This window comes from Populus trichocarpa, chromosome 17 (assembly GCF_000002775.5).
Source record: "Populus trichocarpa isolate Nisqually-1 chromosome 17, P.trichocarpa_v4.1, whole genome shotgun sequence".
In the NCBI taxonomy this organism is placed as follows: Eukaryota; Viridiplantae; Streptophyta; class Magnoliopsida; order Malpighiales; family Salicaceae; genus Populus; species Populus trichocarpa.
In genome coordinates this window covers 13,536,334-13,564,209 of record NC_037301.2, presented here as the reverse complement: position 1 = coordinate 13,564,209, position 27,876 = coordinate 13,536,334, and the positions used below count along the sequence as shown (strand labels likewise).

At 33.4% G+C, this 27,876-nt stretch overlaps 2 protein-coding genes and 1 pseudogene across 3 annotated transcripts; 1 reads left to right on the top strand and 2 right to left on the bottom strand.

Annotated features, from left to right (window-relative positions):
* Positions 1-3,205: 3,205 nt before the first annotated feature.
* Positions 3,206-5,224, top strand: LOC7484584 (patatin-like protein 2; the record flags this gene model as incomplete). The annotated part of the gene is made up of 6 exons (XM_024592813.2): positions 3,206-3,421; positions 3,645-3,826; positions 3,944-4,294; positions 4,379-4,679; positions 4,794-4,966; positions 5,094-5,224. Coding segments are annotated over 6 exons (1,308 nt in total), but the record flags the coding sequence as incomplete, so codon positions are not given.
* A 128-nt stretch (positions 5,225-5,352) lies between these two features.
* LOC7461297 (probable carboxylesterase 12) lies at positions 5,353-5,981 on the bottom strand (annotated as a pseudogene).
* Positions 5,982-8,485: 2,504 nt separating this feature from the next.
* Positions 8,486-27,843, bottom strand: LOC18106605 (putative disease resistance protein RGA1). Of its 2 annotated transcripts, none has more exons than XM_052448628.1 (2): positions 27,332-27,843; positions 8,486-11,431 (listed from the first exon to the last, which is right to left on the bottom strand). In XM_052448628.1, exons 1-2 carry the CDS (start codon positions 27,781-27,783, stop codon positions 8,635-8,637), a joined length of 3,249 nt encoding a protein of 1,082 aa, XP_052304588.1. In that variant the 5' UTR covers positions 27,784-27,843; the 3' UTR covers positions 8,486-8,634. The 2 variants fall into 2 exon arrangements, with proteins under 2 accessions (XP_052304588.1, XP_052304587.1); XM_052448627.1 differs by having other exon boundaries at positions 8,486-11,694; positions 27,595-27,843.
* Positions 27,844-27,876: the final 33 nt, after the last annotated feature.

The following is a 27,876-nucleotide window of genomic DNA, read 5'->3' as shown; positions in this document are numbered from 1 at the left end:
TCAAAGATAATACAAATTTATTTTTAAAATCTCATTTAATAAATTAAGATTTTAGAATGACATGATTATTTAAAATTATATATATTTCAAAATGCCGAATTTTAATTTGGTTAAGTTAGTTTGGAAAAGTTGAAATTATTCGTACGTAGTTGAAATTAGAGAACGACAAGCGACTTGCAGTTGAGACTTGCAGTTTAGAATGATTAGGCGTTGAATTGATCAGTAGAGGTCCAATTTCATCCCATTGGATTGAGAATATTTCTTTTGTAAATTCACGCACATTAAAATATAATATGCTTTGATTAAAATAATATTTAATGAGATGTTATTTTAAAATGTGCGAATTTCAATTCGTAAAAGGCAGCGTCGACTCATGTAACTGAAAAGATATATTAAAAAAATAATGGTTTATTAATAAAATAATATTCAGAATCAGTAGGCTCGTTCAAACAATAACCTAAATTAGCATTTTTTATTGTTTGACTGTATCATAATATTTTCGCAAGTTAATTTCATAATCGGGAAGAACTTATTAATTAAGAACTAATTGCTATTCAATCGATATTTCATTATATATTTCCATTCTCCTTGAAATTAAAAGAAAATAATATTTTAATAATAATATAAACTCTCTCCTGTTGATTCAAATACATTACTTGATAGTTTTTCATTTTATTTTTTGTCAATAAATCAATATCGTCACATCCAAAAACCTAATGTCCTAAGATCATAGTTTTTATATTAATTCTCTTCAAGCTAACTCTCTCTCTCTCTCTCTCTCTCTCTCTCTCTCTCTCTCTCTCTCTATATATATATATATATATATATATTCAAATCATGTAATCCTATTCTTCTAAAAATTAATTAATTAATCATATTAATACAATTGAAGACTTGGCTCAAGATTAATTATCGTCAAGATCAGCTCCCTTTCCCCTTTCCTTTGTCTTTGTGTTTCCAGCTAAAGAATTTGGTTTAATCTTTACAGTCTCAAAGATCATTTCTTGCAAATTGTTCATGGGCCAAAGACATAAGTCTTGTGCTAGGCTTTGGCAAGCCCGTGCGTTTTCTTATGTGTATGGGGTTATGGGATGATTTGGGCTAGGCCCATTTCGTTTCCTGGGATAAGGCTTGTATGGTTTCTAGAAAATGGCCTGGACTTATTTTTCTTTAGGCTTATTCGACAGGGGCCGCGGGTTGTGTGTGATGCACTGTAGGCTTGGATTTTCTTTGATAAATATTATTGGGTTTTGGGCTATGGCTTTATGCGTCTGGGCTACATTATTTGGGTTGTATCCATGGGCTTAATGGGTTTGGGTTGAGTATACAAATGTTCAAGAAAAATAAGAAAAAACAATAGAAAAAATAGAAATAAAATTATAAAAATAACATAAGATTTATGCAAATAAATGTTTTATGTGCATCACGGACAAGTCTTTCAAAAAAAATATATCAATTTTTTCATATCCCGTCATTGTTATTTTTTTTCTCTTTCTAGTGCGTTTATTTAGGAAAAAGAACAAAAAAACAAAGAACATTTTCATATTGTAGCATTCCATAGAAATACTTATCTTATAATAAAAATATTTTATCTTTCCACATAAAGCTGATTTTTATTTTATTTTTATTATGTTCATACTATTTAATAATTAATTACCTAGTTTTTCAAAAAAACAATAGCGAGTTTTCATATCAACTTTTGTATATTGAAATCAAGTTTCTTCTCACATGGATTTTAAAGAAGTCCATGTGAGACACATTGCTAGCCGCTAGCTAATTGCCTTTTCTTTCTTTTTCCTCTAATTACTAAGATATTTCAGATTGTTGTATTGTCTTTTGTTTGTCCATAAATTTCAATTTCAATTCATTTCATAATTCTTTAAATTGATTTAATAGGTGCGATTGTCAAATACCAATCTCATATCTAAAAATTTTGAAAAGGCAAATATGCTATAATATTAAAAAAAATTAAATAATTATCTTGAAATTCTCTCTTTTTCCTAGTATATATATATTTTCTCTCTTTTTCCCATGCTTTTTTTTGGTGTCCTTTTTTCTCTACAATACATTAAGTCCGACACATGATTTAGTGATAGGACTATATTTGTGAGCATTTTAAGAAAAAAGCTTTAGAACAAGAGGATCTTATTTTAAAGTAATGGGATAATTCTCTCTCATTAAATTATAATAACATTTAAACAAATTGTAGTTATTAACACAATCAAATATTCTTCGCTTAAAAGACATAAATGCTAGATTATACTTGCTTAAAATGGTTTTGAAAAAATACCCTCAACATCCTTTTTTAAATTTTATCATTGTAAATAATATTTGTTATGTTTAATTCTTCATCATCAAGTTAATTTAGAATTGAGTTTCAAAATCTTTTATGGCTTGTCTTTTATTTCATTATCTCATTCGCATGATCCGGATTGCATAGTTTGATTAGCTTGCCTAGTTTGCTAGTTGGGTTTTTTTATTTTATTTTTTCAATTATATCTTTCTACGTTGGATTTATTTGAAACTCGACTTTAATTTTTTTTTCTATTGACTCGTCCCAGTCTCATAACTTGGCTTGCATGTTTATCATACTTACCTTGGTTGGCTGAGATCGTTTTTCTCTTCTTCTTCCTTCTTCTTTTTCTTCTTCTTTTTTATTTTCTCCCTTTTTTTTAATTTGATTAGCTTGAATCTTAGCTTGTAACCTTTTTCGTTTCAATAACCGTTTTTTTTTAGGTTTTCATAGTTCTTTTTTGTTTAAATTAGCTCATTTTTTCTTTCGTTATCTATTTTTTTATTTTATGATTAAATTATACCAGCTTTTTTGGCAAAATCAGGTCTTGAGCCGCTTATTTTTTTACTTCTTTAAAACATGCTTGTGTTATCTGGGCTTTTTTTAATTAAAAAAAAATGTTATAGCCCGCAAGCAGGTCTAGAAACCTAGTATTGTCCTATTAGTAGATGAAAGACAATAGAATTTATACAGGAAAGGAACAGAAATGAAGAAAACGCAGAGAATAGAAAGGAATTTGTTGAAATTTCCTATAAAAAAAAATTGAATTTGTTGAAATTTCCTATAAAAAAAAATTCATGAAGGACAGAAGTCTATAAATACCTCCACATCTCCTTTGGGCGATTGCAAGGTTTTAACACTTGAATACATTTGAGTGATAGCTATCTCTCAAGCTCTCCGAAAGTTTAAACTAAACCTCTCAACTCTATCCTCCGCTTCTACGACTCTTTGATTTCATCTTTACATTTTAGCATTTGTTTCTCAATATGGCTAACATGCAAATTCCAACATCCCCTCCCTCAACCTCCAACGCATAGAAACCAAATCACCGTTCTTAGCATTGATGGAGGGGGAATAAGAGGCATTATACCAGGAACTATCCTTGCCTTTTTAGAGTCTGAGCTTCAGGTATATAGAAAAGAAACCGGTCTCTTTAAGCATGTATACCAATGCATGTTCGAGTTTTTGAGCTCATGATGATACATACAATAAAACAGCGTTTGAATGCATGAATTTTAGTAATAGTTTTAAATGGTCCATTCGTATATAATTGTGGTGTTTATTTATTTTTCACAAACTATATTAACGAGTAGCTAGTAATGACTGCTTGTTCTGCTATTCAATTTTGTAGAAGCTGGATGGTGCAGAGGCAAGACTTGCAGACTACTTTGATGTGATTTCAGGGACCAGCACTGGTGGCCTCGTGACTGCTATGCTAACTGCCCCTAATGAGCGAAACCGCCCTTTGTTTGCTGCTAAAGACATTAACAACTTCTACTTAGAGAATTGCCCTAAAATCTTTCCCCAAGACGGGTAATAGTCTTGGATCTTTGATGATGAATGTCACAGTGATGAATTATTGCATGAAAAAAAAAATTATGTCCTTCAAACTGTCAAGGTACTAATTAAGTACTCTTCGGCATTATATAGATCTCCATTTGCTTCAGCTGCAAATCTTGTCAAGACATTGACTGGACCAAAGTATGATGGCAAATTCTTGCATAGCATTGTCAAGGAAAAGTTGGGGGATACATGGTTGCGCCAGACTTTGACAAATATTGTGATCCCAACTTTTGACATCAAGCGCCTCCAGCCAACTATCTTTTCTAACTATCAGGTGAAGAATAACCCATCAACGGATGCCCTTTTGTCCGATATCTGCATTGGAACTTCAGCTGCCCCGACTTATCTTCCGGCCCATTATTTTGAAACCAAAGATCCATCCGGCAAAGTTAGAGAATTCAATCTTATTGATGGTGGTGTGGCAGCAAACAATCCAGTATGTTTATGATTTATCAATCTTCCAGCTTGTATAACTGAAGAATCTTGTATCATTCATTTCTTTTGTAATTTGATCAGACGTTAATTAGTTGCCATAAGTGAAGTTTCAAAAGCCATCAATAGGGAGAGTCCTGGCTCCTTCCGCATGAACCCAATGGAATATGGTCGATTTCTAGTCCTGTCGTTGGGCACTGGTACAGCAAAATCGGAAGGAAAGTATGATGCCGATGAAGCAGCCAAGTGGGGTATCTTTGGATGGTTGACTAGTGATCATTCTACTCCATTAGTGGATGTTTTTACACAAGCTAGTGGTGACATGGTTGATTTTCATATTTCCACTGTTTTTCAAGCCCTTAACTCTGAAGAAAATTATCTTCGAATTCAGGTGCTTTTATATCATTCTCTTGTGGTCATCTAATATATTTATTCATGAAGCAAAAGGAAAATATAGTAAAACGAGGAAATCTGACCTTATGATACCTGTTAAAAATGAATGCAGGATGACACATTGACTGGAACACTTTCATCCGTGGATGTTGCTACAAAAGAGAATTTGGAAAATCTTGTAAAAGTGGGTGAGAAATTACTGGAGAAACCAGTTTCAAGAGTGAATTTGGCTACTGGAGTCTATGAACCTATTAATAAGATGACTAATGAAGAGGCTCTCACAAAGTATATATACCTCTTAATTCGTTTTTTTAGTATTTATTTATGTTAAAACATAATATAAATCATATTTTGCACATAGATTGATAATTTGCTTGCTTAATTTACTGTTGTTTTTGTTTAATTTGTGTAGGTTGGCTAAATTACTCTCAAGGGAGAAGCAACTTCGTGAAGTTAGGTCATCATTTCTTGGAAAAGCTTCTGCTTCAAAATTATGAACATGGAAATAATTAATGAGGCTATTCGTTTCATTTTCTCAAGAAGACTTAGATGGGAACATAGATATTAGAAAGAAATAGTTATTATTTACATTGTAATAAGTATGCCATGCACAATATGGTATCCTAGATTGCACACCATGTAATTCTTTTATTATTATTATTAGTAACGGTTCATTTTCTGCCATGGTCCTCCCCTTTAGTTTCATAAAAATTCACAGTACCACCCCATCCACACTCGCTCAAAGCTTCATAACTCCATGCTTATCCTTTTCTGCCACGCAAACTAACACTTTATTACACTTAAATTTCGACAAATTCGGATCCACTGCCGGGTTTAATTTTGGATCATCTGCCCCAGAACTTGTTGGACATATATATTGGTAGAACTTGTGTGGCTCCTTAGCCTAAAAATATGGGTGCGCTATTATTAACCTTTCTATAGCCACGACAGCCAATCCCGCAGCCCCAGCTTGGACTGCCACATAATGGGCTATGGTGCCTCCAGCACTCTCACCGGCTAAAATAACCCGCCCGAGATTCACATATTCATTAATCCATGGTTCGGGTCCATTACCATTAGAGTGCTTCGCGATCCACAGAAGCCCTGCCCATGAATCATCGTATGCAATCAGTAATTGGTGTTCAGTTGCTAACCTGTAGTCAATAGATATAGCGATGACATTGGCTTGGGTGGCTAGGGTTGAAAGAAAATTCTTCAAGGCAGAAGTAAATGTAGAGCCTATGCAAAAGCCACCACCATGATAGTGGACAAGGAGAGGGAGCATAGTGATGAGCTTTTCTTCTGCTATCGATCTCTTTTTATTAGTGATTGGTAATGTGGTGGATCCATTTTATTAAAAGATTAAAACTGCATCCATTTTATTTATTTTATATTAATACATTAAGATTATCTAATAATATTTTTAAAAAGTAAAAAGCAATTTTAAAAATATTTTAAAAAGAAGAAGATACAGCAATACCGAAAAGGGACTGCAGCAATTGAAGTTTCAGAGAAGCAACATGGCTGTGTTTTGAAGACAAAATTTGTCTTCTTGAATTTGCTTATTGGTTAGTAAAAGTCTTCGTCCCGCGCTGCCCAGGTCGCTTGGGCTCCACACGATGCAGACTGACTCGCTATGCATATATTTTATCCCCATACCTAAGCCGCTGCTGAACACAGCTCCCAAGACGCGAAAATCAGCTGTGCAAGCTCATTGTCTCTCAGCCTGTTTCTTCAACTATTTCCAAGCTGATGGCCTGTTTTTCCAAGCCTCTCTAAGCCTACACCAAAAGCAAAGTGGCTTTCAAAAGCCGTGAGAATTAATTGTGCGAGTACACAGCTTATTGTTTTTTGGTCAATACTATATATACAGTAGAATTCCAACATGTTTTAAAGTTTTGGTAATAATATACAATCGAGTTATTTTTTTTTTCCTAATATAAAAAAATTTTCATGTGAAATTCAGATTAAAAAAAATTCAAAGAATTAGTTTATTAAGTCAACCGGGTTTAATAATTAAAGCTAATCTAATAATACTTAAATAAAAAGTAATAATAGTAGATAAACCAAATTAATAAAAAATTAACATAATATATATATATATATATATAAAACCAGGTGAACCCATCAAATTCATAACTTAAAATATGAGATCAGGATAATCCAAAAAAAATAACAAATGTTAAAAAATAAAATTTAAAAAATGTTAAAAAAATATATAAATCCACTAAAACTAACATTTTAAACTTACGAACTTGGTTATAAAGTGGGTGTCACATTATAAAAGGAAAACCTGAAAAAATCACGAAGCAAAATTCCTAATAAACTAAAGGTTAAGGGATGAAATAAAAAAATAATTAAAAACGAAAATCCAAGGATTGAGGAATAATTTTTTTAAAACTTGTTGATTTTATTTATTAAATCTTTATCAAAACAATGTAATTTTTATATTCTTGCAAAATAAAAAATCAGTTGATTCGGATATCCCTAGATACTTGATTTGTGACCCCAGGAGCTACTTGGGGTCAACTCCTGGACTAAGTTTAAAAATAATGATTAAAAGAATGAAAATTTAATTTTTTCCTTAAATTCTTTGTATTTTTTTTAACTATTGAATTTATTTTGTTAAATTTTATTAAGATCTATTGAATTTTTTTTTGTAAACTTTTGACCAAAATAATGCTATTTTTATATATTTGTAAAATAAAAAAAATAGTTTTCCGGGTTACGAATCCACTCAACCTGTAACCCAAGACTTGCCTAGAAGTCGACTTCCAGGCCAGGTTTAAAAATCATGATTAAAAAAAAAAAGAACACAACCTTTTTGTGAATTTTTTTCTTAAAATCTGTTGGATATTTTTTTTAGTCTAAGTTTACTTGGGTATTCTTGGTCATCTCACTCGATCCATGACTTAGAACTTGCTCGGGATTGATTCCTAGATCGGGTTGAAAAACAATGATCCAAAAAATAAATATCAAATTTGGCATAGAAATCAAATGAAACCAAACAATGAGAGGTGAATTAAAAAAAACAATTAAGAAGATAAATGAAACCCAAAGAAATTATAATGAAAAGAATTGGGATAATTTTCTATATAAAAAAAAAGGTATGAAAATTAAAAAGAAAATCAATTAAAAAAATAAAAAATAAAATAAATATACTGGTCGGCTCTAAATTTCATTAATTATATCTAGTGGAAGTCTCCATTGTTTTGTAATAAGAAGTTTATTGTTTGGATGGATTAGATTTCGATTTGCAGTTTGTTTGTATTGATGCTCTCTCTATATGCTTTATGGTGCGAGCGACGTGTCTTTTAAGATTAGAAAGTTTCACGTGAGAGGTCGGTTTGATCGAAATAAAACATAATGGATAAAAGGCTGGTTCAACTACAGGCAATCGAGCGAGTATTTTTCCACGTGTGAAGCGCACATCGATCTTGAATGACAAAGCTCGCAAATCCAAACATTTTCAATTCAGGATACAAAGAAATTAATCTTTGTTAATTCCACTTTCCTTGAGATGCAGTAGTAATTAGTCATACAAACAAACAAATTAAGTACATATATATTACCAATTGATTCAGAATTAAGTAACATTACTTCTCGATCCAAGACTCAATCAATCAGCACCTCTTGTTTAAATATTATTAGTTTCAATTAATTAAGTAAAATTAGAGGCTAAAAGGATGTTTATGAGATTGATATTTTAGTTGAGAAACCTCAACAGTTGATTTTCTTATACATGTTTTTGTTTTGATGTAACAAATAAAACTTATTACAGTACTGTAGTAAAACAAGTCTCAATTAAAACAAATAATGAACCAATCATTTTTACACATTTATATGAAGAATAAAACAACAATCAATTTGAGACAATTATTTAAACAATTACAACAAATTAAAACTACGAAAAATATATATTTTATTCTCATTACAAATTTTGCATATCAATTTTAATTGATTCTAATCTTACGAATGTGAGCTATCTTAGGCCAGTCCTCTCCTAAATCTTTCTCACACCTTTTCTTCAAATTTGGACAACCCACAATGGATAGAGATTGGAGAGAAGTGAGATGTTGGATACTCTCTGGCAATGAATTCAGCTCTGGACAATTATAAAGAGACAAATTCTCAAGTGCCGTCAGATGCCGTACTCCCTCTGATAGAGATATGAATTTATCACAACTTCCAACAACTAAATCGCGAAGAGAAGATAAGCCACGCAGCCCATCCCTTGGCAGACAATTTAATCTTCCACAACCGTCTATCTCTAAAACCTCCAAGGAATTGAGGTTACGAAGACCTTCCTCTGGCAAGCTTTCAAGTTTCCCGCAAAATATAATAGTCAACCTTTTAAGAGCAGAAAGGTTATCTAATACCCTATTTGACAAAGACTCCAGATCTGGCATCACCCAAATTTCTAAGCTTTCAAGGAGGGTATGATTTTGCAAAAACCCATCAGGAAGCTCCCTCACATCGTCAATCCTATGAATACGAAGAGAAGTGATGGAAGTGAGATTCCTAACTGACCTCAGTAATGAATCCTTAACTCCCCGGATGTGTACTGATTTGACGGAGGGTATAATTGGTATTTCGTTCAACACACGGCAAAACTCTATCTTCAACTCTCGAAGGCTAGGAAAAGTACACGCAGCCCATTGCTCTAATCCCTTCATGTGCTGAAAAGCCAGCGTCTCCAAAGATGGGAATGGATTTTGCCCATCTCCATACACAATGCTGTCAATACTCTTCACACCATCCATTCCACGCAATACAAGACTCTTGAGGAACTGTAGTTTCCCCAATGGTGGAAGTTGTTCACAGTTGGGAAATGCTGATAGCTCCATCTCTACCAGATTTGGTAGCGTCATGTTCAAGTTCATCATCCAATTAGGAAATCTTGAACCTCCATATCCCCATATCTTCAACTTCTTCAGATTTGAATGAGGTTGAAGCCCTTCAAGGACCTCCTCGTTATTTTCTTGAATAACACTCTTTCTTTGTAGTGGTGGCACAAATGACCAAGGGTTAAAAAGGTAAGATCCATTCCCATGCCAAGATAAAGTCAGTGATAAAAGAGCTGTCTTCAACTTCAAATTGGCACTTGTGGCATCTTTTAAATTCTTAACCTTCACAAGATCTGCGATGCTCAATTCACCAGCAAGATTATTCAACCTTTCCAGCTCACTCATGCCACGACCATTCTCCCCACCCACAATGAAAAGGGTAAGTTTTCGCAGGCATATCAATTGTCTCATTCCAGCAGGCATAAATCGAAGTGAATAACAACCCGTTATGTCAAGATAGACAAGATTTCTCATGTGCTTCATACCTTTTGGTAATTGGATGAGTTCTGAGCAATATCTCAAATCTAGTGTCTGGAGGTTTTGGAGTGAGGTTATACTTTTAGGCAGTGTTTTGATCTTGGAGCGTGACACATCTAGATACCTTAGATGTTTCAAATCACAAATTGACTTCGGAAAATTCTCCACCGGGATATTTCTTAAACTCAAGGCTCGATGTTTTCGATCAGGAATCTTTCCCCATCCATTCAGAAGATCATCATTCCTCAAAAGAAGTGAGCGAAGTGATAGGACCTTGAGAACTTTATAAGACGAAGCTACTGATTTGTTATAAAAAGCCACATGACGGGCAGTTTTAGGAATTTCCAACTCCCCATCGCCTTCTGTCGTATAGCATTCTTGTGCTGCAATGGATTGTGCAAGATCATGCACAAGATCATGCATTTTACATGTTATGTTGCCAAATCCATCATCCCCGACCTCTTGCAGAAATGACCTTCCCACTAGTTCATTGAATATCTCAATGCCCATAACGTGCAAATTCATTTCTCTTCTGCCAGAAATAAAACCATTTGCCATCCACAAAGCAACCAGCTCCTCCCTCCTCATCACGTGATCTTTCGGAAATATAGCGCAATACGCAAAGCATTGCTTCAAATGTGGTGATAGATTAGTGTAACTCAACCTCAAAGCAGGTAAGATCTCGTTTGCTTCTTCTCTTAGATCCCAAATCTCACTTTCTTTGACAGCTATCCACTGGTCTTCACTTTCTTTTAACCGCATTAGGTTCCCTAGTGCCTTTATAGCTAAAGGAACACCACCACACTTCTTCACTATTGATACTCCAATGTTTTCCAGGCGTGCCCGCTCCTCTTTCCTTCTCATCCCAATTGCTAGCCGTTGAAACAAATGCCATGAATCTTCTTCAGACAATCTCTCCATGTGCTGGACAAAAGCTGGTTCCATTCTAAGAGCAACCATCTCAATACGCGTAGTTACTATGACAGCACTACCTTTAGCTCCACTCCTTAATACCTCCTTCAATTTACTCCACCTATCACCATAATCATCCCACACATCATCCAATACAAGCAAAAACTTCTTTCCATTTAACTTCTGTTGGAGGCATCGTTGCAAGGGATCCAATTCCTGAAGATTACAAGAGGCACCATCAATGGACTCTATGATGGCTCTTGTTAATCTTTTTACGTCGAAATCAGTAGATACACACACCCAGATCCTCAAACTGAATTGTTGTGTAACCCTTTCTTCGTTGAAGACTAATTGAGCAAGTGTTGTTTTGCCGAGGCCCCCCATTCCCCATATAGCATAAATAGGGAGATCGTCTGCATTAGCGAGCAGGATGTTGACTAGTTCTTCTTTCTCCTTGCCTCTTCCGTAAATTTCTGATTCATTCACGAGTGAGCTGGTAAGCCGCCCATCGTAGGTATCAGCTGCTATGTCCCCAACTTGTGGTGTTAAATTGAACTTGTTTTTCTCATTGGCGATGGCATCCAGTTTTTCTCTAACATTCTTCAATTTATGAGCCATCCTTTGTCGAAAAACAAAAGGATTATGATTGATAGAAAAGAAGGATCTTAGCCAATTTTTGAGATCTCTTCGCTGCTGATGCCACTGAGCTTCAAAGGCAAACTCATCTAGCAAATCGTCAACATCATAAGCTGCATCCTTGAGGTGTCTGAGCCACACCTTTATAGCCTTGTCCTTCCACTGCTTCACCTCTGCATCCTGGAGCACAGCTTGAGTAGTTATGAACGTGCGCTCGAGATGTTCAAGATCAGTCTCTAGGCTCCCAGCAAGTCCAAGCTCTTGAAGAATTGAGGAATTCAAGTTCCCCATGATTGTACTCGCGAGAGCAGAAACAATTGCATCAGCCATAGCTTGTCTTGGAATGGAAAAGAAATGGATGTTGAGAAGAAGAAGTAGAGAAGGTGCGAGGAAAACTAAAAGCAGGGGATGTGAGCAAGGAACGGTAAAGTAAATATTGAGTAGAAAGAGCAGTGTGGGATGAGAAATGGCAAAGGTGAAAGTGTATGGTGATGCGCTTTTCTTCTGCTGTTGAAGTTTCAGAGAAGCAACATGGCTGTGTTTTGAAGACAGAATTTGTCTACTTGAATTTGGTCAGACTTGACTAGGTATGCATCTCTCTTAAGTGAACTGTGTATTTCTCTCACATCAATTATGACAACGGGAATCTTCGAAAGTATGGTTGAGAGAGAGATTGTTTTTTAGTTTGTATTTACTAGCAAATACAAAGGCAAGTTGTCAAAGCATCTAAAGCACCATCACGATGACAACGACAACGACAACGGGCCATCTTTTCCAAGGATTTCTAAGCTCCCAAGGTGAAAATCAGCTGTGAAAGCTCATTGCATCTCGGCCTTTTTCTTCGACTATTTCCAAGTGCCTTCAGAAAATCCATACCCTTTTTAAACCTACACGAAAAGCAAAATGCTTTCAAAAGTCGTGAGAATCAGCTGTGCGAGTCCACATTCATTATTTCTTGTAAACACTTAACAGTGCATATATACAGTAGAATTCCAACATGTTTAAAAGTTTCTAGTAATTACTTTAAATAGATGGTATGCTACACTGTGATTATAGTTATTTTTTTTTCTGAATATAAAAAAAAAAACTTCATACTAAACTTAGGATTTAAAAAAAATAAAAAAATTGGGTAATTTAAATTAATTTAATGATTTTAAATAAAAAGTAATGGTAGTACATAAACTGAATTAATAAAAAATTAACATTTAGGATATAAAAAAAAATATTCAAATTAACCTAAGTTAACTCATCAAATCTATGATCTGAGATATAAAATTAGAATAATAGAAAAAATAATAAAAATTAATTCATAACCAATCAAATATTAAATAATAAATTTAAAAAAATATACTAAAAAAACAAAAATTCATTAAAACTAACTTTTTAAACTCGTGATGTCAGTTAACTAATTTGCTCGATTTTTTCTAACAGAGATTTGATTAATGTTTGCCAATGTTGGAAAAACTTGAAATTTTGACGTTTGAATATATATATAATGAAAAGGAGGTTTGTACAGTCCCAATTACTGTAGCTCTAGAATCATATTTATAGTGAATTTCAAGAATAAAATTATTATTTTATTTTTTTTAACAAAAATAATTTGCCTGATTATTGGGACTTTTATATTTCTTTGCATAGTATAATGATTATCTTGTCATAGAAAGCAAAAAACGCTGAAGTAGCATCAATGTATTGTTTAGACTTTTCACAATAAAATTACTCAAGTGCCTTTAATTTCAAGAATTTTTTAACTTGCATGTACGGTTTTGTTTGTATTTTTATCCTGATTTTTTGTTATAATTAATGAATTGAGAGGTTAATTGATAATTTAATAAATATAAAATATTATTCAAAAGTTGATGACATGTGAGGCTGCTCAGCACCATTTTAGGGTTTAGGGTAGTATGATTGTTAAACGGTGGCTTCCAAAGCAACATTATCATTTTGGCAATCCTTTTATCTACGAGAATGTGTGTGGATACCAAACCTCCAGTATAGTGACAATAAACCTTTTTTTATTTTATTTTCTTTTTATCTTCTCAATTTTCATGTCTGGTTCTCTAATTTTTTATGATAGTTTTTCAATTTGTATTTTTAGATATAGTTTTAATTTTTTTAATTATTATTTATTTTATTTAAAATTATTTATAAAATTAAAACTTACTTTTTAATTTAATCATCCTATAATATTTTCATATGCCATATTTGATCCATAATCCTTTTATTGTTATTTGCTTTATTTGAAATAATTTTTAAATTTTATTTTTTATTATAATTTAATCCTCAATAATTGTTTTCTATCAAATTTGATTCTTATTCTTTTGTGTTGCTATTTTTGCTTAAGATAATTTTTAAATTTTTTTTATTACATCGTTTAATATTAAATTAATTGGGGATTGAGCTTCTATATTGAGTTCGGGTTTGGAATTTTATGACTTCTGAGTTTGAAAAATTAATTTAGGTTTAGAAGATTTTTCTGAGTTTGCTTACTCTTTTTTTTTTTGAACTCGTGTTTTTTTTAATTTTATCCTTTAATATTTATTTAATTAAATATTAAACTCCATTATGTTTTTATTTGTTTTCTACAAGATTTATCATTAATTTAGAAAATAACCTGGGTTATTTTAGAGTTTTTTTATTGTTGTTCTTTATTAAAGTTGGCTTTTAAAAAGGTATTTTTTTAATTAAACAAAATTAATTAACTAAATATAGGCATGAAATATTTACTTTATATATTTTACTTTGTTTGCACCTAGAATGAGGAAATAAGTTGACTAAAATATTTTAAAAACCAATAACAATAAATATTTTAAAAATATTTTAAAACCAATCACAGCTACTAAACAAGTCCTAAGATTATCTAATAATATTTTTTAAAGGTAAAAAGCAATTTTAAAAAGAACAAGACACAGCTCTACCGAAAAGGGACTACAGCAATTGCAGTTTCAGAGAAGGAACGTGGCTGTGTTTTGCTTATTGGTTAGTAAAAGTCTTCGTCCCGCGCTGGCCAGGTCGCTTGGGCTCCACACGGTGCAGACATGACAAGCTATGCTCATCTCTCGTAAGCAAACTGTGTATTTCTCTCACATCAATTATGACAACGACAACGGGCCATCTCTTCCAAGGATTTCTAAGCTTCCTGGAGCAGCAAATTTACGAAGCAAAATTATAAATAAATAAATAAATAAAAATCACAACCAAAGAAATGTGAAATAATTTTTTTGTTAAATTTTTTAAAAACTTGTTGATTTTATTTGTTAAATTTTTATTAAAATTATGTAATTTTGATATTTTTGTAAAATAAAAAATTAGATTGATCAATTTACTTGACTTGTAACCCAATAGTTACTTGGGATCAATCCCTACACTAGGTTTAAAAATCATCATAAAAAAAAAAATCCAATTTTTTCATTAAATTCTTTATAATTTTTTCTTAAGCCCGTTGAATTTATTTTGTTAAATTTTATTAAAACCTATTGAATTTTTTTAAAAAAAATTGAACTAAAATAATGTTATTTTTATATATTTATAAAATAAAAAAATAGTTGCTGGAGTAATCCTGGCCAACCCGCCCGACTTGTGACTCAAGACTTGTCCGGGGATCGACCTCCTGGTCAGTCTTAAAATTTATGATTAAAAAAATGAGGACACAAGCTTTTTGTGAATTTTTTTTTAAAACCTATTGGATAATTTTTTAGGCTAGAGCGTGTTTGGGAGTGTGGTTGCGGTTGCTTTTTAAAGTGTTTTTTTTTGAAATGTCTCAAAATAATATTTTTTTAAATCATTTTTGATATCGGCGCATCAAAATGATTTAAAAACATCAAAAAATATTAATTTGAAGGAAAGAAAGAAAAATTTAAAATTTTTTAAAAGCACTTTTAAAATGCAAAACACAAACAGAGCTTAAGTTTATTTGGGTATCCTTGGCCAATTCACTTGATTCGTGACCCAGGATGTGCTCGGGATTGACCCTTGGGCTATATTTCAAAACAATGATGAAAAAATAAGAATAAAAGTTGGCATGAAAATCAAATAAAATTAAACAATGAGGGGTGATTCTAAAAAAATAATAATTAAGAAGATAAATGAAATTGAAAGAAATTATAATGAAAAGAATTTGGATATTTCTTTAAAAAACAAAAATTAAATATGTAAATTGAAAAAAATTAATTAAAAGAAAAGAGAAAAATAAAATAAATAGCAATTTGAAAAAAAAATACTAAATTTGATATAAAAATAAATAATAAAGAATAAAATGAAAAAAAATATAAAAAGAATTTAAAATAAATATAGAAGAAAAAAGAGCACGTTCCAAATTTGACGGGATGGTGTTCTCAAGTATGTCTCATGGCATGGAATGTATGATCATGATTGCCGTGTTTTGTAATTATTTTGATTTGTTTGGTTACTAGTATTGGGTGTGTTTTAGACTATGAAATGTATTGTAAAAGTATTTTTTATTTAAAAATATATTATAATAATTTTTAATATCAATAAAGTAAACGATATATACTTGCTATGACGTGTTTTTCGTTTATTAAAATAAATTCTAAGAATCTTCGTCCCGCACTGGCCAAGCCGCCTGGGCTCCACACGGATATATTTGCTATGACGTGTTTTTCGTTTATTAAAATAAATTCTAAGAATCTTCGTCCCGCACTGGCCAAGCCGCCTGGGCTCCACACGGATATATTTGCTATGACGTGTTTTTCGTTTATTTAAATAAATTCTAAGAATCTTCGTCCCGCACTGGCCAAGCCGCTTGGGCTCCACACGGTGCAGACTTGACTAGCTATGCATATGATGACATATTTTATGCTCATCTCTCGTAAGTGGACTGTGTGTTTCTCTCTCATCAATTATGACAACGGACTTTTAAGTAATTTTTCGAATGGACTGTACTCTTAGTATGAATTTGGTATTACGATAGCTGTTGTGGTTGTAATTTGAAAAAAATTATTTTATAAAAAGTACTTTTAGTTGAGGTTAGTTTGAAAAAATAGGTGTTTAGTTAAAACTGTGGTTGAAATTGAGGTTGAACAAAAAAATAGTTTAATGTGTTTGGTTAAGAATGCTTTTGAAATTGAGGTTATAAAATAATTTAAAAAATTATATATTAATATTGACGGTTTTTAATTTAAATGTTATAAATTTAACTATTGCTATTACATCATAAAATAAATAATACCTTATATAAAATATTTTTTATTGTTCCATTATAATATCTACAATTCCATCACGTATGAAATACATCCGACAAAGACTACAGTTTTTTTGGTTTCTTAAGCACGCAACAACATCAAGTAAAATATAATCAGGAACAAAATTGGAATTGCAATCAAATTCTGCAAATGCTACGTCATCAAGCGATCTTTTTTTAATTTATGTAGTTTCATTGAATAATATTAAACACTAGTTTTTTGAATAAAATACAATTAAAAAAATAAAAAATAATTTTTATTTTTTATTTTACTAGATCAAACCTGTTTAAATACATTTTAAATTTTAGACCGGAACCGGTTCGGCAAAAATAGTGCAGCACGTGAACAGTGCAGCATGCTGCTAATTAATTAGCAGGATGTGCGCATACAGTAGAAAAGCAGGAACGCGACGAGAGAAGCAGATAATTTCTGCTTCAACAAAACAATGTTTTGAATGCAGTTAATGGTGGGGTTCACGTACAAAAATCATAGTTGATTTCATAACCAAACACTATATTTTATCTGTTAGATAACAAACGCAAGTGTAAACACTTAGTCAAACGGACCCGTAACACTGTGTGCATCTCCTCCTACAGTGGTTCTGCTTTTCAGGTTGGAAATCCGACGGTGAGCAACCTGTCAGTGAATGATCAGGGTTGAACTGTAGGACTTCTAGCTTGGGTGGCAAATTAGGAAAAACATTCTAAGAGGTTCAAAATTCAAAATTTTTATTATTAAAACTAAAAATCTAATTTGTTAGAGGAGAAGGCTAGAAAAAAAATTACTTGCAAGAGTCGTGGCCCTGCCAGCCCCCTGCTTCCGCCACTGGGAGCAACTCACAAATATGAAATTATCTTATCAGCATCAGAAAAGGTAGAAGGAGGAGATGCACAATGTATTAAGATGCATCAGGCTTCCTTCTAAACCCTCCAGCTCTTCAATCCTCTTACTATCAGCCTAGGAAGGTGATGGTATTATTGATCTGGGTCTCGGTCTAAGTCTCAGTCTCAGAACCTTGCAACCTGCAGCTCATCATCCCTTATTCCTCTCATTAACTCTTGTTCAACTTTTGTAGCTCTGCCCATGAAAAAAAATTCTTTCTTTCATGAAGTTAGTGTTGCAGTGATATACTTTAGTTTACGAGTATTTTTTGGAGAAAAGATGTTGGTAAATCATGAAATAATCGAGAAAACTCTGTGACTATAAAAAATGCCATAAAAGAAGAAATTTTATAGGAGAAAGAACTGTTCTTTACTACGAAAAACGATTGTGATAGAATCAGGATACTAAAACGACTTGAATAGTGATGCTTGTTCTTAAAACTGACAAGATCTGATTATAAATTATTGCAGTTTGTCAATTGGGACAATACAGGATGTCTTTGCTTAGCTGAATGACTTTCCATTTGCATTCAAAGCTTGAGCCTCAAGAAGCAGCCCATTTTTTGTCTGTAACTTCTAATCCGAGAATACGTTTTAAAAATGATTTTAATTTTTTTTTTAAAAACTGTTATTTTTATTTTTGTAAAATATTTTTTTTATATTTTAATATAATTTTGATACGTTAATATCAAAAATAAATTTTAAAAAATAAAAAATTATTATTTTAATATTTTTTTAAAAATAATTTAAAAAAAATTTATGCGAATGTCTAACCCAGTTTCCTGTGCATGTATTATCATTCCTTATTATGCATTTCTTAAGTTTAATTTTGCAATCAGGATACTCTTAGAAGAACTTTCATACATATATTAAAGGTCTTTGGGTGTGTTTCCTATATGCATATAGATTCTGATGCTCGCAACAAGCTAGATGCCAAATCCAAGAAATGTTTCTTCATTGGCTATGGAGATGAAGAATTTGGATTTTGGTTCTAGGATGATCAGAACAGAAAGATTATCAGAAGCAGGAACGTGATCTTCAATGAGAAAGTTTTGTACAAAGACAGATCAAGTGTAGAAACAGATTTGGCTGATTCAGATTCAAGTCCACAAAAATTTGAATTCATAAGATTAGAAGGGCTTCCTAATGTTACCAAGCAGAACAAAACTCAAGAGTCTTTACAAGAAGATTCAAGCATATTTGTACCCACTACTACACAAGAAGATGCAGAGCCAAGTGAACCAATTGTTTATGTTCGCAGGTCTTCAAGGACTGTAAAGCCCCCACAACGGTTCACACTTCTACTAAATTATATTTTGTTGACAGATGGTGGTGAGCCGCTAAGTTATGAAGAATCCTTACAAGATGGAAACTCAAGCAAGTGGGAGTTAGCCATGAAGGATGAGATGAGTTCGTTGCTGAAGAACAAGACCTGGGAGCTAACTACACTACTTGAAGGAAAGAAGGCTTTGCAAAACAAGTGGGTTTACAGAGTAAAGATTGAGCATGACGGAAGCAAACGGTTTAAGGCAAGACTTGTTGTAAAAGGGTTTCAACAAAAGAAATGGATTGACTACTCTGAGATATTTTCTCTAGTTGTGAAGCTCACAACAATCAGAGTTGTTCTGGGGATAGTAGCAGCAGAAAATTTACATCTTGAACAATTAGATGTAAAAACAGCCTTTCTTCATGGTGAATTGGAGGAAGACATTTACATGCAACAACTAGAGGGGTTTGAAATACAAGGAAAGGAGAACCAAGTCTGCAAGCTAAAGAAAAGCCTATACGGTTTGAAGCAAGCTCCAAGACAGTGGTACAAGAAGTTTGACAACTTCATGTGTAGTTCGGGATACACAAGATGCCAGGCTGATCATTGTTGCTATGGCAAACATTTTGACAACTCCTACATCATTCTACTATTATATGTGGATGATATGTTGATTGCAAGATCCAGCATTGAGGAGATTGACAAGCTGAAACAACAATTGTCAAAACAGTTTGAAATGAAGGATCTGGGAGCTGCTAAACAAATACTTGGCATGAGAATCATCAGAGATAAAGACAAAGGCATACTAAAGCATTCACAAACAGAGTATGTCAAGAAGGTTCTCAGCAGGTTTAATATGGATAATGTTAAACCAGTAAGTACACCTCTGAGGAATCATTTCAAGCTCAGCAAAGACCAGTCACCAAAAACTGAGCTAGAATGTGGATACATGGATAAGATTCCATACGCCTCAGCTATAGGTTCTTTGATGTATGCTATGGTCTGTACCAGACCAGACATTGCCTATGCAGTGGGAGTTGTAAGCCGATATATGAGCAATCCTGGAAAGCAACATTGAGAGGCGGTGAAATGGATCATGAGGTACTTAAAAGGTTCATCGGCTGGTAGTTTGAAACTTGAAGGTTTTGTAGACGCTGATCTATGAGGAGATGTTGATAGCAGAAAGAGCACTACATGATATGTATATACTCTAGGAGGTACTACTGTTTCCTGGAGTTCTACCTTGCAAAAGATCATCGCTCTTTCAACAACTGAAGCTGAATATGTTGCAGTTTCAGAATCTGCAAAAGAGATAGTATGGCTACAGAGTTTCCTGAAAGAATTGGGTAAGATGAATGAAAAGGGTACTTTGTATAGCGACAGTCAGAGTGCAATCTTCCTTGCCAAGAATCAAGCATTTCACTCCAGGACGAAGCATATTCAGATCAAATATCACTTCATCCGACAATTGCTAGACGAGGAGCAATTGATGCTAGAAAAGGTCTGTGGAAGCAAGAATCCAGCTGACATATTAACCAAAGGAGTTACTCTTGATAAACTAAAGCTATGTAAAGCTTCAGTTGGTCTCATAGATTAAAAGATAGATCTAGCGCCATTTGTGTCCAAGTGGGAGATTGTTATGTATGGACACAATATGGTTGTTGGCAGCCATGTCAAGCATGGCTACTGTCAAGCATGACTGCATGGTAATAGTCAAAAGTGGTTGCCTAACCATTGAAAATGGTGGCTGCTATCATTGACTAAATGGAGAAGATTGTCTCCCACATCAGCTATAAATAGAGGATGTTGAGAGAGAGACGAAACAGAGAGAAACACACACAGAGAGAGAGCTAACGAGAGTTGAGTTGAGTTGAGTAGAGAAAAATTTTCTCCTCCTCCTTGTTTTGTTGTTTGTATTGTTTCTAAGCTTGATTAATACAAACCAGTAGCTCCGTGGAGTAGGCAAGTTGCCGAACTACGTAAATTGATGTGTGTTTGATTGCTTGAATGTCCCAACATGTTCCTGTAGAAATTTGAAGCAGAGTAATGAAGAGACGTGAGACAGTGCAGTAGCAAAATAGAGTTATTCATTCATACCTCTTTCTTATGCGGTACATGTTTATATATAGAGTGGGAAAAACTTGCAACAAGAAAAGACAATCTTGCTTATATTTTCTCCCATGATTATTGCTAAGATTAAATGCTAATAATAAATACACAATCATATCTAAACTAGATAACAAATAAGTTATACTTGATGAGTTGATGCCAATGGTTAGGTTTCAGAGAAAGACATGGCACCTCCTCCTATATGGGTATTGCCTGGAGTATCCGGTTAACCGGGAATAATTTGGTTTTCAATGATGTATAATGAAATATGAAGTCATGCTTCTCTTTAACCCTCCACTGGCTGTCCGCATGGTTACAAAATTACTGTGAAGAGCATTTCAATCGCTGCATTCACCAAGTTGATTGATTCTCATTTTTTCCTTTGTAGTGGTAGAAGACATCTATAGATGAAGGCATCAATTTCTCTCCATGGATGCTATATACTTCATCCAACCAACAAAAGAGAAGTAATATATTTTTCTCTGCAGACATGGACAGACAAAGTTCTTCTCTGCAGTGAAGCCAATGTATGGGGACCTGTCACCCTGAATTTTTTTATTAACCGGGTGTTTGAATTAGTTTATGTGTATCTTAACTAATTTCATGAATTTTAAAATTAAAAATTACATAAATCTCTGGTAATAAACTTATAATCATTAAAAAAACAAATACAAAATCTAAACAGTTAATCCATCCCTAACTCTTGTGACCCTTCTCTTGTTTACACACAATGCCAGCGGTGTTAAATCTATCATATGTTTTTTTTTCACAATAAAGAAGGCCGGTGTTCTTACTATTAGGTTTTTTATTATTATAAATTAAAGATCATCAATGGAATCTGCTATGAAAAGAATATTCCGTTAGCAATTCTAATTTTTTAGATTATTTTTATTCCAACAGCAATTTTTAATACTAGCAAAATATTCCATTGCTATTTTTATAGGTATTAGAAATCATTAACGGGATAAAAAAATTTAATGAGCAACTTTTTAAAGATAATATTTCATTAGTAATTCCATAGATATTTTTATTGGTATTAGAAATCATCAACAGAATAAAAAAAAGCCATTAATGAGCAACTTTCAAAAGATGATATTCCATAAGCAATTCCATCAATAATTTCTAACAATAACAAAATTCTCTCTAAATACTGATAGAAATACTCTTTTAGCATTCCTTAATTCTCTAAATAATGGCTCAATGCAGTTCACTGCTGCTAAAGAAGTGAGTTCTTGATTTGTTTTATCTTTCCAAAAAACTTGCAAATTCACTTTTATTTGTATAATCATTCAAGCCGTGCAAGGCCTTGTTTGGCAAAGGGGCAAGCTTGTGGAACTTTGGAAGTACATCCAATAAGGTTACTTTTGGATTCTGTTTATTTCACAGTAACATGTCCAATGTAATAGCATTTCCCTGTAACCTTTTGGACTTCCCAGGTTTTTTTTTGGCTCAATCTTATAAGATGCTCCAGTCTGCGGCAGCATCTGCTTTTGTTCACCAATTCTATTTAATAAAGAAACATCCTCGTGGAGTGAAGTTATCTTTTTATTAGTTAATTCTTATCCATGGTGGGCTAGTGTGTTAATTAAAAAAGCAGGTTGACGAACAAATATGGTATAACATCCGAATAAAAAGAATAATTATGGATTAAATTGAAAAATAAAATAAATTAAAAAAAATAAAAAATAGCAATAAAAAATTGAGAACCATTATTTGATAAAGAAATTAAATAAAATAAAATGTTGAGGGTTAAAAATAAAAAAACCAAGAAAATAATAAGAAAACAGAAATCAAAAGAATGATGACTAAATTGAATACAAAAACTATATGAAACAAAATTTTTAGGTATGAAATTAAAAAAAAAAACTTCAAAAAGTATTACAAGCAAAACAAATAGTAATCAAAAGAATGAGAACTAAAATTAATAGAAATAGAAACTAAAGGACCCAATCAATTTTTGAAAGGGCTTACATGAATTTTTAAGTTAAGAGAAAAAAAAGAGAGAGGAAAAGAAAAAGAAGCTCATCAGAGCCCAATCGCACCTCTACCGTTAACACACATCTCGCCAATACGAAGCGGACAATGCGCCACTCCAAACATCATCGTAGATGACTGATTTTGGTCACCGGACGACCTTGCATGTGCTAACATGTGAGTTGCAAACGTCAACAGTTTTTTATAGTATTTATTTTTTAAAATTACCAAACAGCCCCTAGGTCAACCTAAAAATATATATATAAAAAAAGAAAAATAACAAACCCCCCCCCCTTTGGAACCATATTTATATATTTTTTTATTTTAAAGATAATTCTGTCACTTCACTATTCTTAAAATTAAAATAAAAAGATACTTAAGTTGTAAAGAGAGGATTCATCACTCTAAATGAATTAAAAAATATATATTTATCTGTTCTCAAATAGTACTGACTGAGAAATTCTTAATTAAGGTGGAATGAGATTTGAGAAGAGTTCCAAATCTTATTTAAACGGTCAATGACTATCATGTAGAGAATAAACATGATTTAACATGACAAACATACTCCATGCTTTAATGTTAAATGAAAACATTATTGATGAAATGATATTAATAACACTAAGAAACTAGTCACTAGAAAGTTAAGTCAAACCACTAATGATTTTTCTAATATTTAGAAAATCAAGACACATTAATAGATGGTACACCTTGTTTTCAAATATAAATTAATCAATTATTGAATTGATAATAAATTAAATTATTTAATTAATTAATTTTTATTTAATTATAATTTATATTTGGACCAACATATTAGAAACTTAATAGGTCATATACATTAAAAATCTTTAGGTAGAAATTAAACTGGGATGATTTAATTAAGTATGACTTGATTAAAATATATTTTAAAAATTAACAACTAAAATATAATTAATATAAGAATTATATTTTTAGATCTTAAAAAATCAAATAAATACTTGATTAAGTTAATTATTTTTAAAATTTTCTTTAATTAATATATAGATATTATTAAAGGGAACAAACATGATTTTGAATTATTTTTAAAAGAAGATGGTTTTTATCGAAATAAAATAAAACGGATAAAAGGCGATCTTGAATGACAAAACACGCAAAATATTATTAGTTTCAATTAATTAAGTAAAATTACGTCTTCATAAAGGCTAAAAGGATGTTTATGAGATTGATATTTTAGTTGAGAAACCTCAACAGTTGATTTTCTTATACAAGTTTTGTTTTGAAGTAACAAAAAATACTTAATTGGCTGTTTTATGAGAAGTTTTGAAAATTACGTCTCTCTAATTTTCTTAATTTTATGCTCTCTTTTTTATGACAAGTATTACAGTAGTGTTAAGGAAAAAAAACTTATTACAGTACTAAGTAAAACAAGTCTCAATTAAAACAAATAATGAACCAATCATTTTTACACATTTATATGAAGAATACAACAACAATCAATTTGAGAAAATTATTTAAATTAAAACTACGAAAAAATATATTTTATTCTCATTACAAATTTTGCATATCAATTATAATTGATTCTAATGTCAGGGATGTGAGCTATCTTAGGCCAGTCCTCTCCTAAATCTTTCTCACACCTTTTCTTCAAATTTGGACAATCCCAAATGGTTAGAGATCGGAGAGAAGTGAGATGTTGGATGCTCTCTGGCAATGAATTCAGCTCTGGACATTCACTAAGCCACAAATCCTCAAGTGCCGTCAGATGCCGCACTCCCTCTGATAGAGATGTGAATTTATCACAATATTGAATATTTAACCTACGAAGAGAAGATAAGCCACACAGCCCATTCATTGGCAGACAATTTAATCTTCCACAATCAAATATCATTAAAAACTCCAAGGAGTTGAGGTTACGAAGACCTTCCTCTGGCAAGCTTTCAAGTTTCCCGCACTCCCAAATACTCAACCTTTTAAGAGAAGAAAGGTTATCTAATACCCTATTTGACAAAGACTCCAGATCTTGCATCAAATCAATTTCTAAGCTTTCAAGGAGGGTATGATTTTGCAAAAACCCATCGGGAAGCTCCCTCACATTTGGAATCTCTCTAATACAAAGAGAAGTGATGGAAGTGAGATTCCTAACTGACCTCAGTAATGAATCCTTACCTCTCCGGATGTTTACTGATTTGACGGAGGGTATAATTGGTATTTCGTTCAACACAGGGCAATCGACTATATCCAATTTTCGAAGGCGAGGAAAAGTACACGCTGTCCATTGCTCTAATCTTTCCATTGAATTGAAAGTCAGCGTCTCCAAAGATGGGAATGGATTCTGCCCATCTCCATACACATTGCTGTCAATACTCTTCACACCATCCATTCCACGCAATACAAGACTCTTGAGGAACTGCAGTTTCCCCAATGGTGGAAGTTGTTCACAGTTGGGAAATGCTGATAGCTCCATCTCTACCAGATTTGGTAGCGTCATGTCCAAGTTCATCATCCAATTAGGAAATCTTGAACCTCCATATCCACATATCCTCCACTTCTTCAGATTTGAATGAGGTTGAAGCCCTTCAAGGACCTCCTCGTTATTTACCTGAATAACGCTCTTTCTTTGTTGCGGTGGCAAAAGTGACCCACGGTTAAAAAGGTAATCTCCATTACCATGCCAAGATAAAGTCAGTAATAAAAGAGCTGTCTTCAACTTCAAATTGGCACTTGTGGCATCTTTTAAATTCTTAACATTCACAAGATCTGTGATATACAATTCACCAGCAAGATTATGCAGCATTTCCAGCTCACTTATGCGACGACCATTCTCCCCACCCACAATGAACAGGGTAAGTTTTCGCAGGCCTTCCAATTGCCCCATTCCAGCAGGCATAAATCGAAGTGAACGACAACCCGTTATGTCAAGATAGACAAGACTTTTCATGTGCTTCATACCTTTTGGTAATTGGATGAGTTCTCTGCAATATCTCAAATCTAGTGTCTGGAGATTTTGGAGTGAGGTTATACTTTCAGGCAGTGTTTTGAACTCGGAGCCTGATACATCTAGATACCTTAGATGTTTCAGATCACAAATTGACTTCGGCAATTTCTCCACCCGGACATTTCTTAATCTCAAGGCTCGATGTTTTCGACCAGGAAACTTTCCCCATCCATTCCAAAGAGCACCTTTTCTCAGAAGAAGTGAGCGAAGTGATAGGACCTTGAGAACTTCAGAAGACGAAGCTGCTACTTTGTTATAAAAAGCTACATGACGGACAGTTTTAGGAATTTCCAACCTCCCATCGCCTTCTGTACTCATATAGCATTCTTGTACTGCAATGGATTGTGCAAGATCATGCATAAGATCATGCATTTTACATGTTATGTTGCCAAATCCATCATCCTCGACCTCTTGCAGAAATGACCTTCCCACTAGTTCATTGAAGATCTCAATACCCATGAAGTGCAAATCCATTTCTCCACTGCAAGAAATAAAGCCATTTGCCATCCACAAAGCAATCAGCTCCTCCCTCTCCATCACGTGATCTTTTGGAAATATAGCGCAATACGCAAAGCATTGCTTCAAATGTGGTGATAGATTAGTGTAACTCAACCTCAAAGCAGGTAAGATCTCGTTTGCTTCTTCTCTTAGATCCCAAATCTCACTTTCTTTGACAGCTATCCACTGATCTTCCCTTTCTTTTGGCCACATTAGGTTCCCGAGTGCCTTTATAGCTAAAGGAACACCACCACACTTATTCACTATTGATACTCCAATGTCTTCCAGGTGTGCCCACTCCTCTCTCCTTTTCATCCTAAATGCAAGCCGTTGAAACAAATGCCAAGAATCTTCTTCAGACAATCTCCTCACGTGCAGGATAAAAGCTGTCGCCATTCTACGAGCAACCATCTCAATACGCGTAGTTACTAACACAGCACTACCTTTAGCTCCGTACCTTAACACCTCCTTCAATTTATTCCACCTATCACCATAATCATCCCACACATCATCCAATACAAGCAAAAACTTCTTTCCATTTAGCTTCTCTTGGAGGCGTTGTTGCAAGGGATCCAATTCTTGAAGACCACAAGGGGCACCATCAATGGACTCTATGATGGCTCTTGTTAATCTTCTTACATCGAAATCAGTAGATACACACACCCAGATCCTCAAACTAAATTGCAGTTTAACCCTTTCTTCATTGTAGACCATTTGAGAAAGTGTTGTTTTCCCTAGTCCCCCCATTCCCCATATAGCATAAATAGGGAGATTGTCTGCATTAGAGAGCAGGATGTTGACTAGTTCTTCTTTCTCCTTGTCTCTTCCGCAAATTTCTGATTCATTCACGAGTGAGCTGGTAAGCCGTCCATCGTAGGTATCAGCTGCTATGTCCCCAACTCGTGGTGTTAAATTGAACTTGTTTTTCTCATTGGCAATAGCATCCAGTTTTTCTCTCACATTTTTCAATTTATGCGCCATTCTTGGTCGAAAAACAAGTGGATTATGATTGATAGAAAAGAAGGATCTTAGTCGATTTTTGAGATCTCTTCGCTGCTGATGCCACTGAGCTTCAATGGCAAACTCATCTAGCAAATCATCAACATCATAAGCTGCATCCTTGAGGTGTCTGAGCCACACCTTTATAGCCTGGTCCTTCCACTGCTTCACCTCTGCATCCTGGAGCACAGCTTGAGTAGTTATGAACGTGCGCTCGAGATGTTCAAGATCAGTCTCTAGGCTCCCAGCAAGTCCAAGCTCTTGAAGAATTGAGGAATTCAAGTTCCCCATGATTGTACTCGCGAGAGCAGAAACAATTGCATCAGCCATAGCTTGTCTTGGAATGGAAAAGAAATGGATGTTGAGAAGAAGAAGCAGAGAAGGTGCGAGGAAAACTAAAAGCAGGGGATGGGAGCAAGAAAC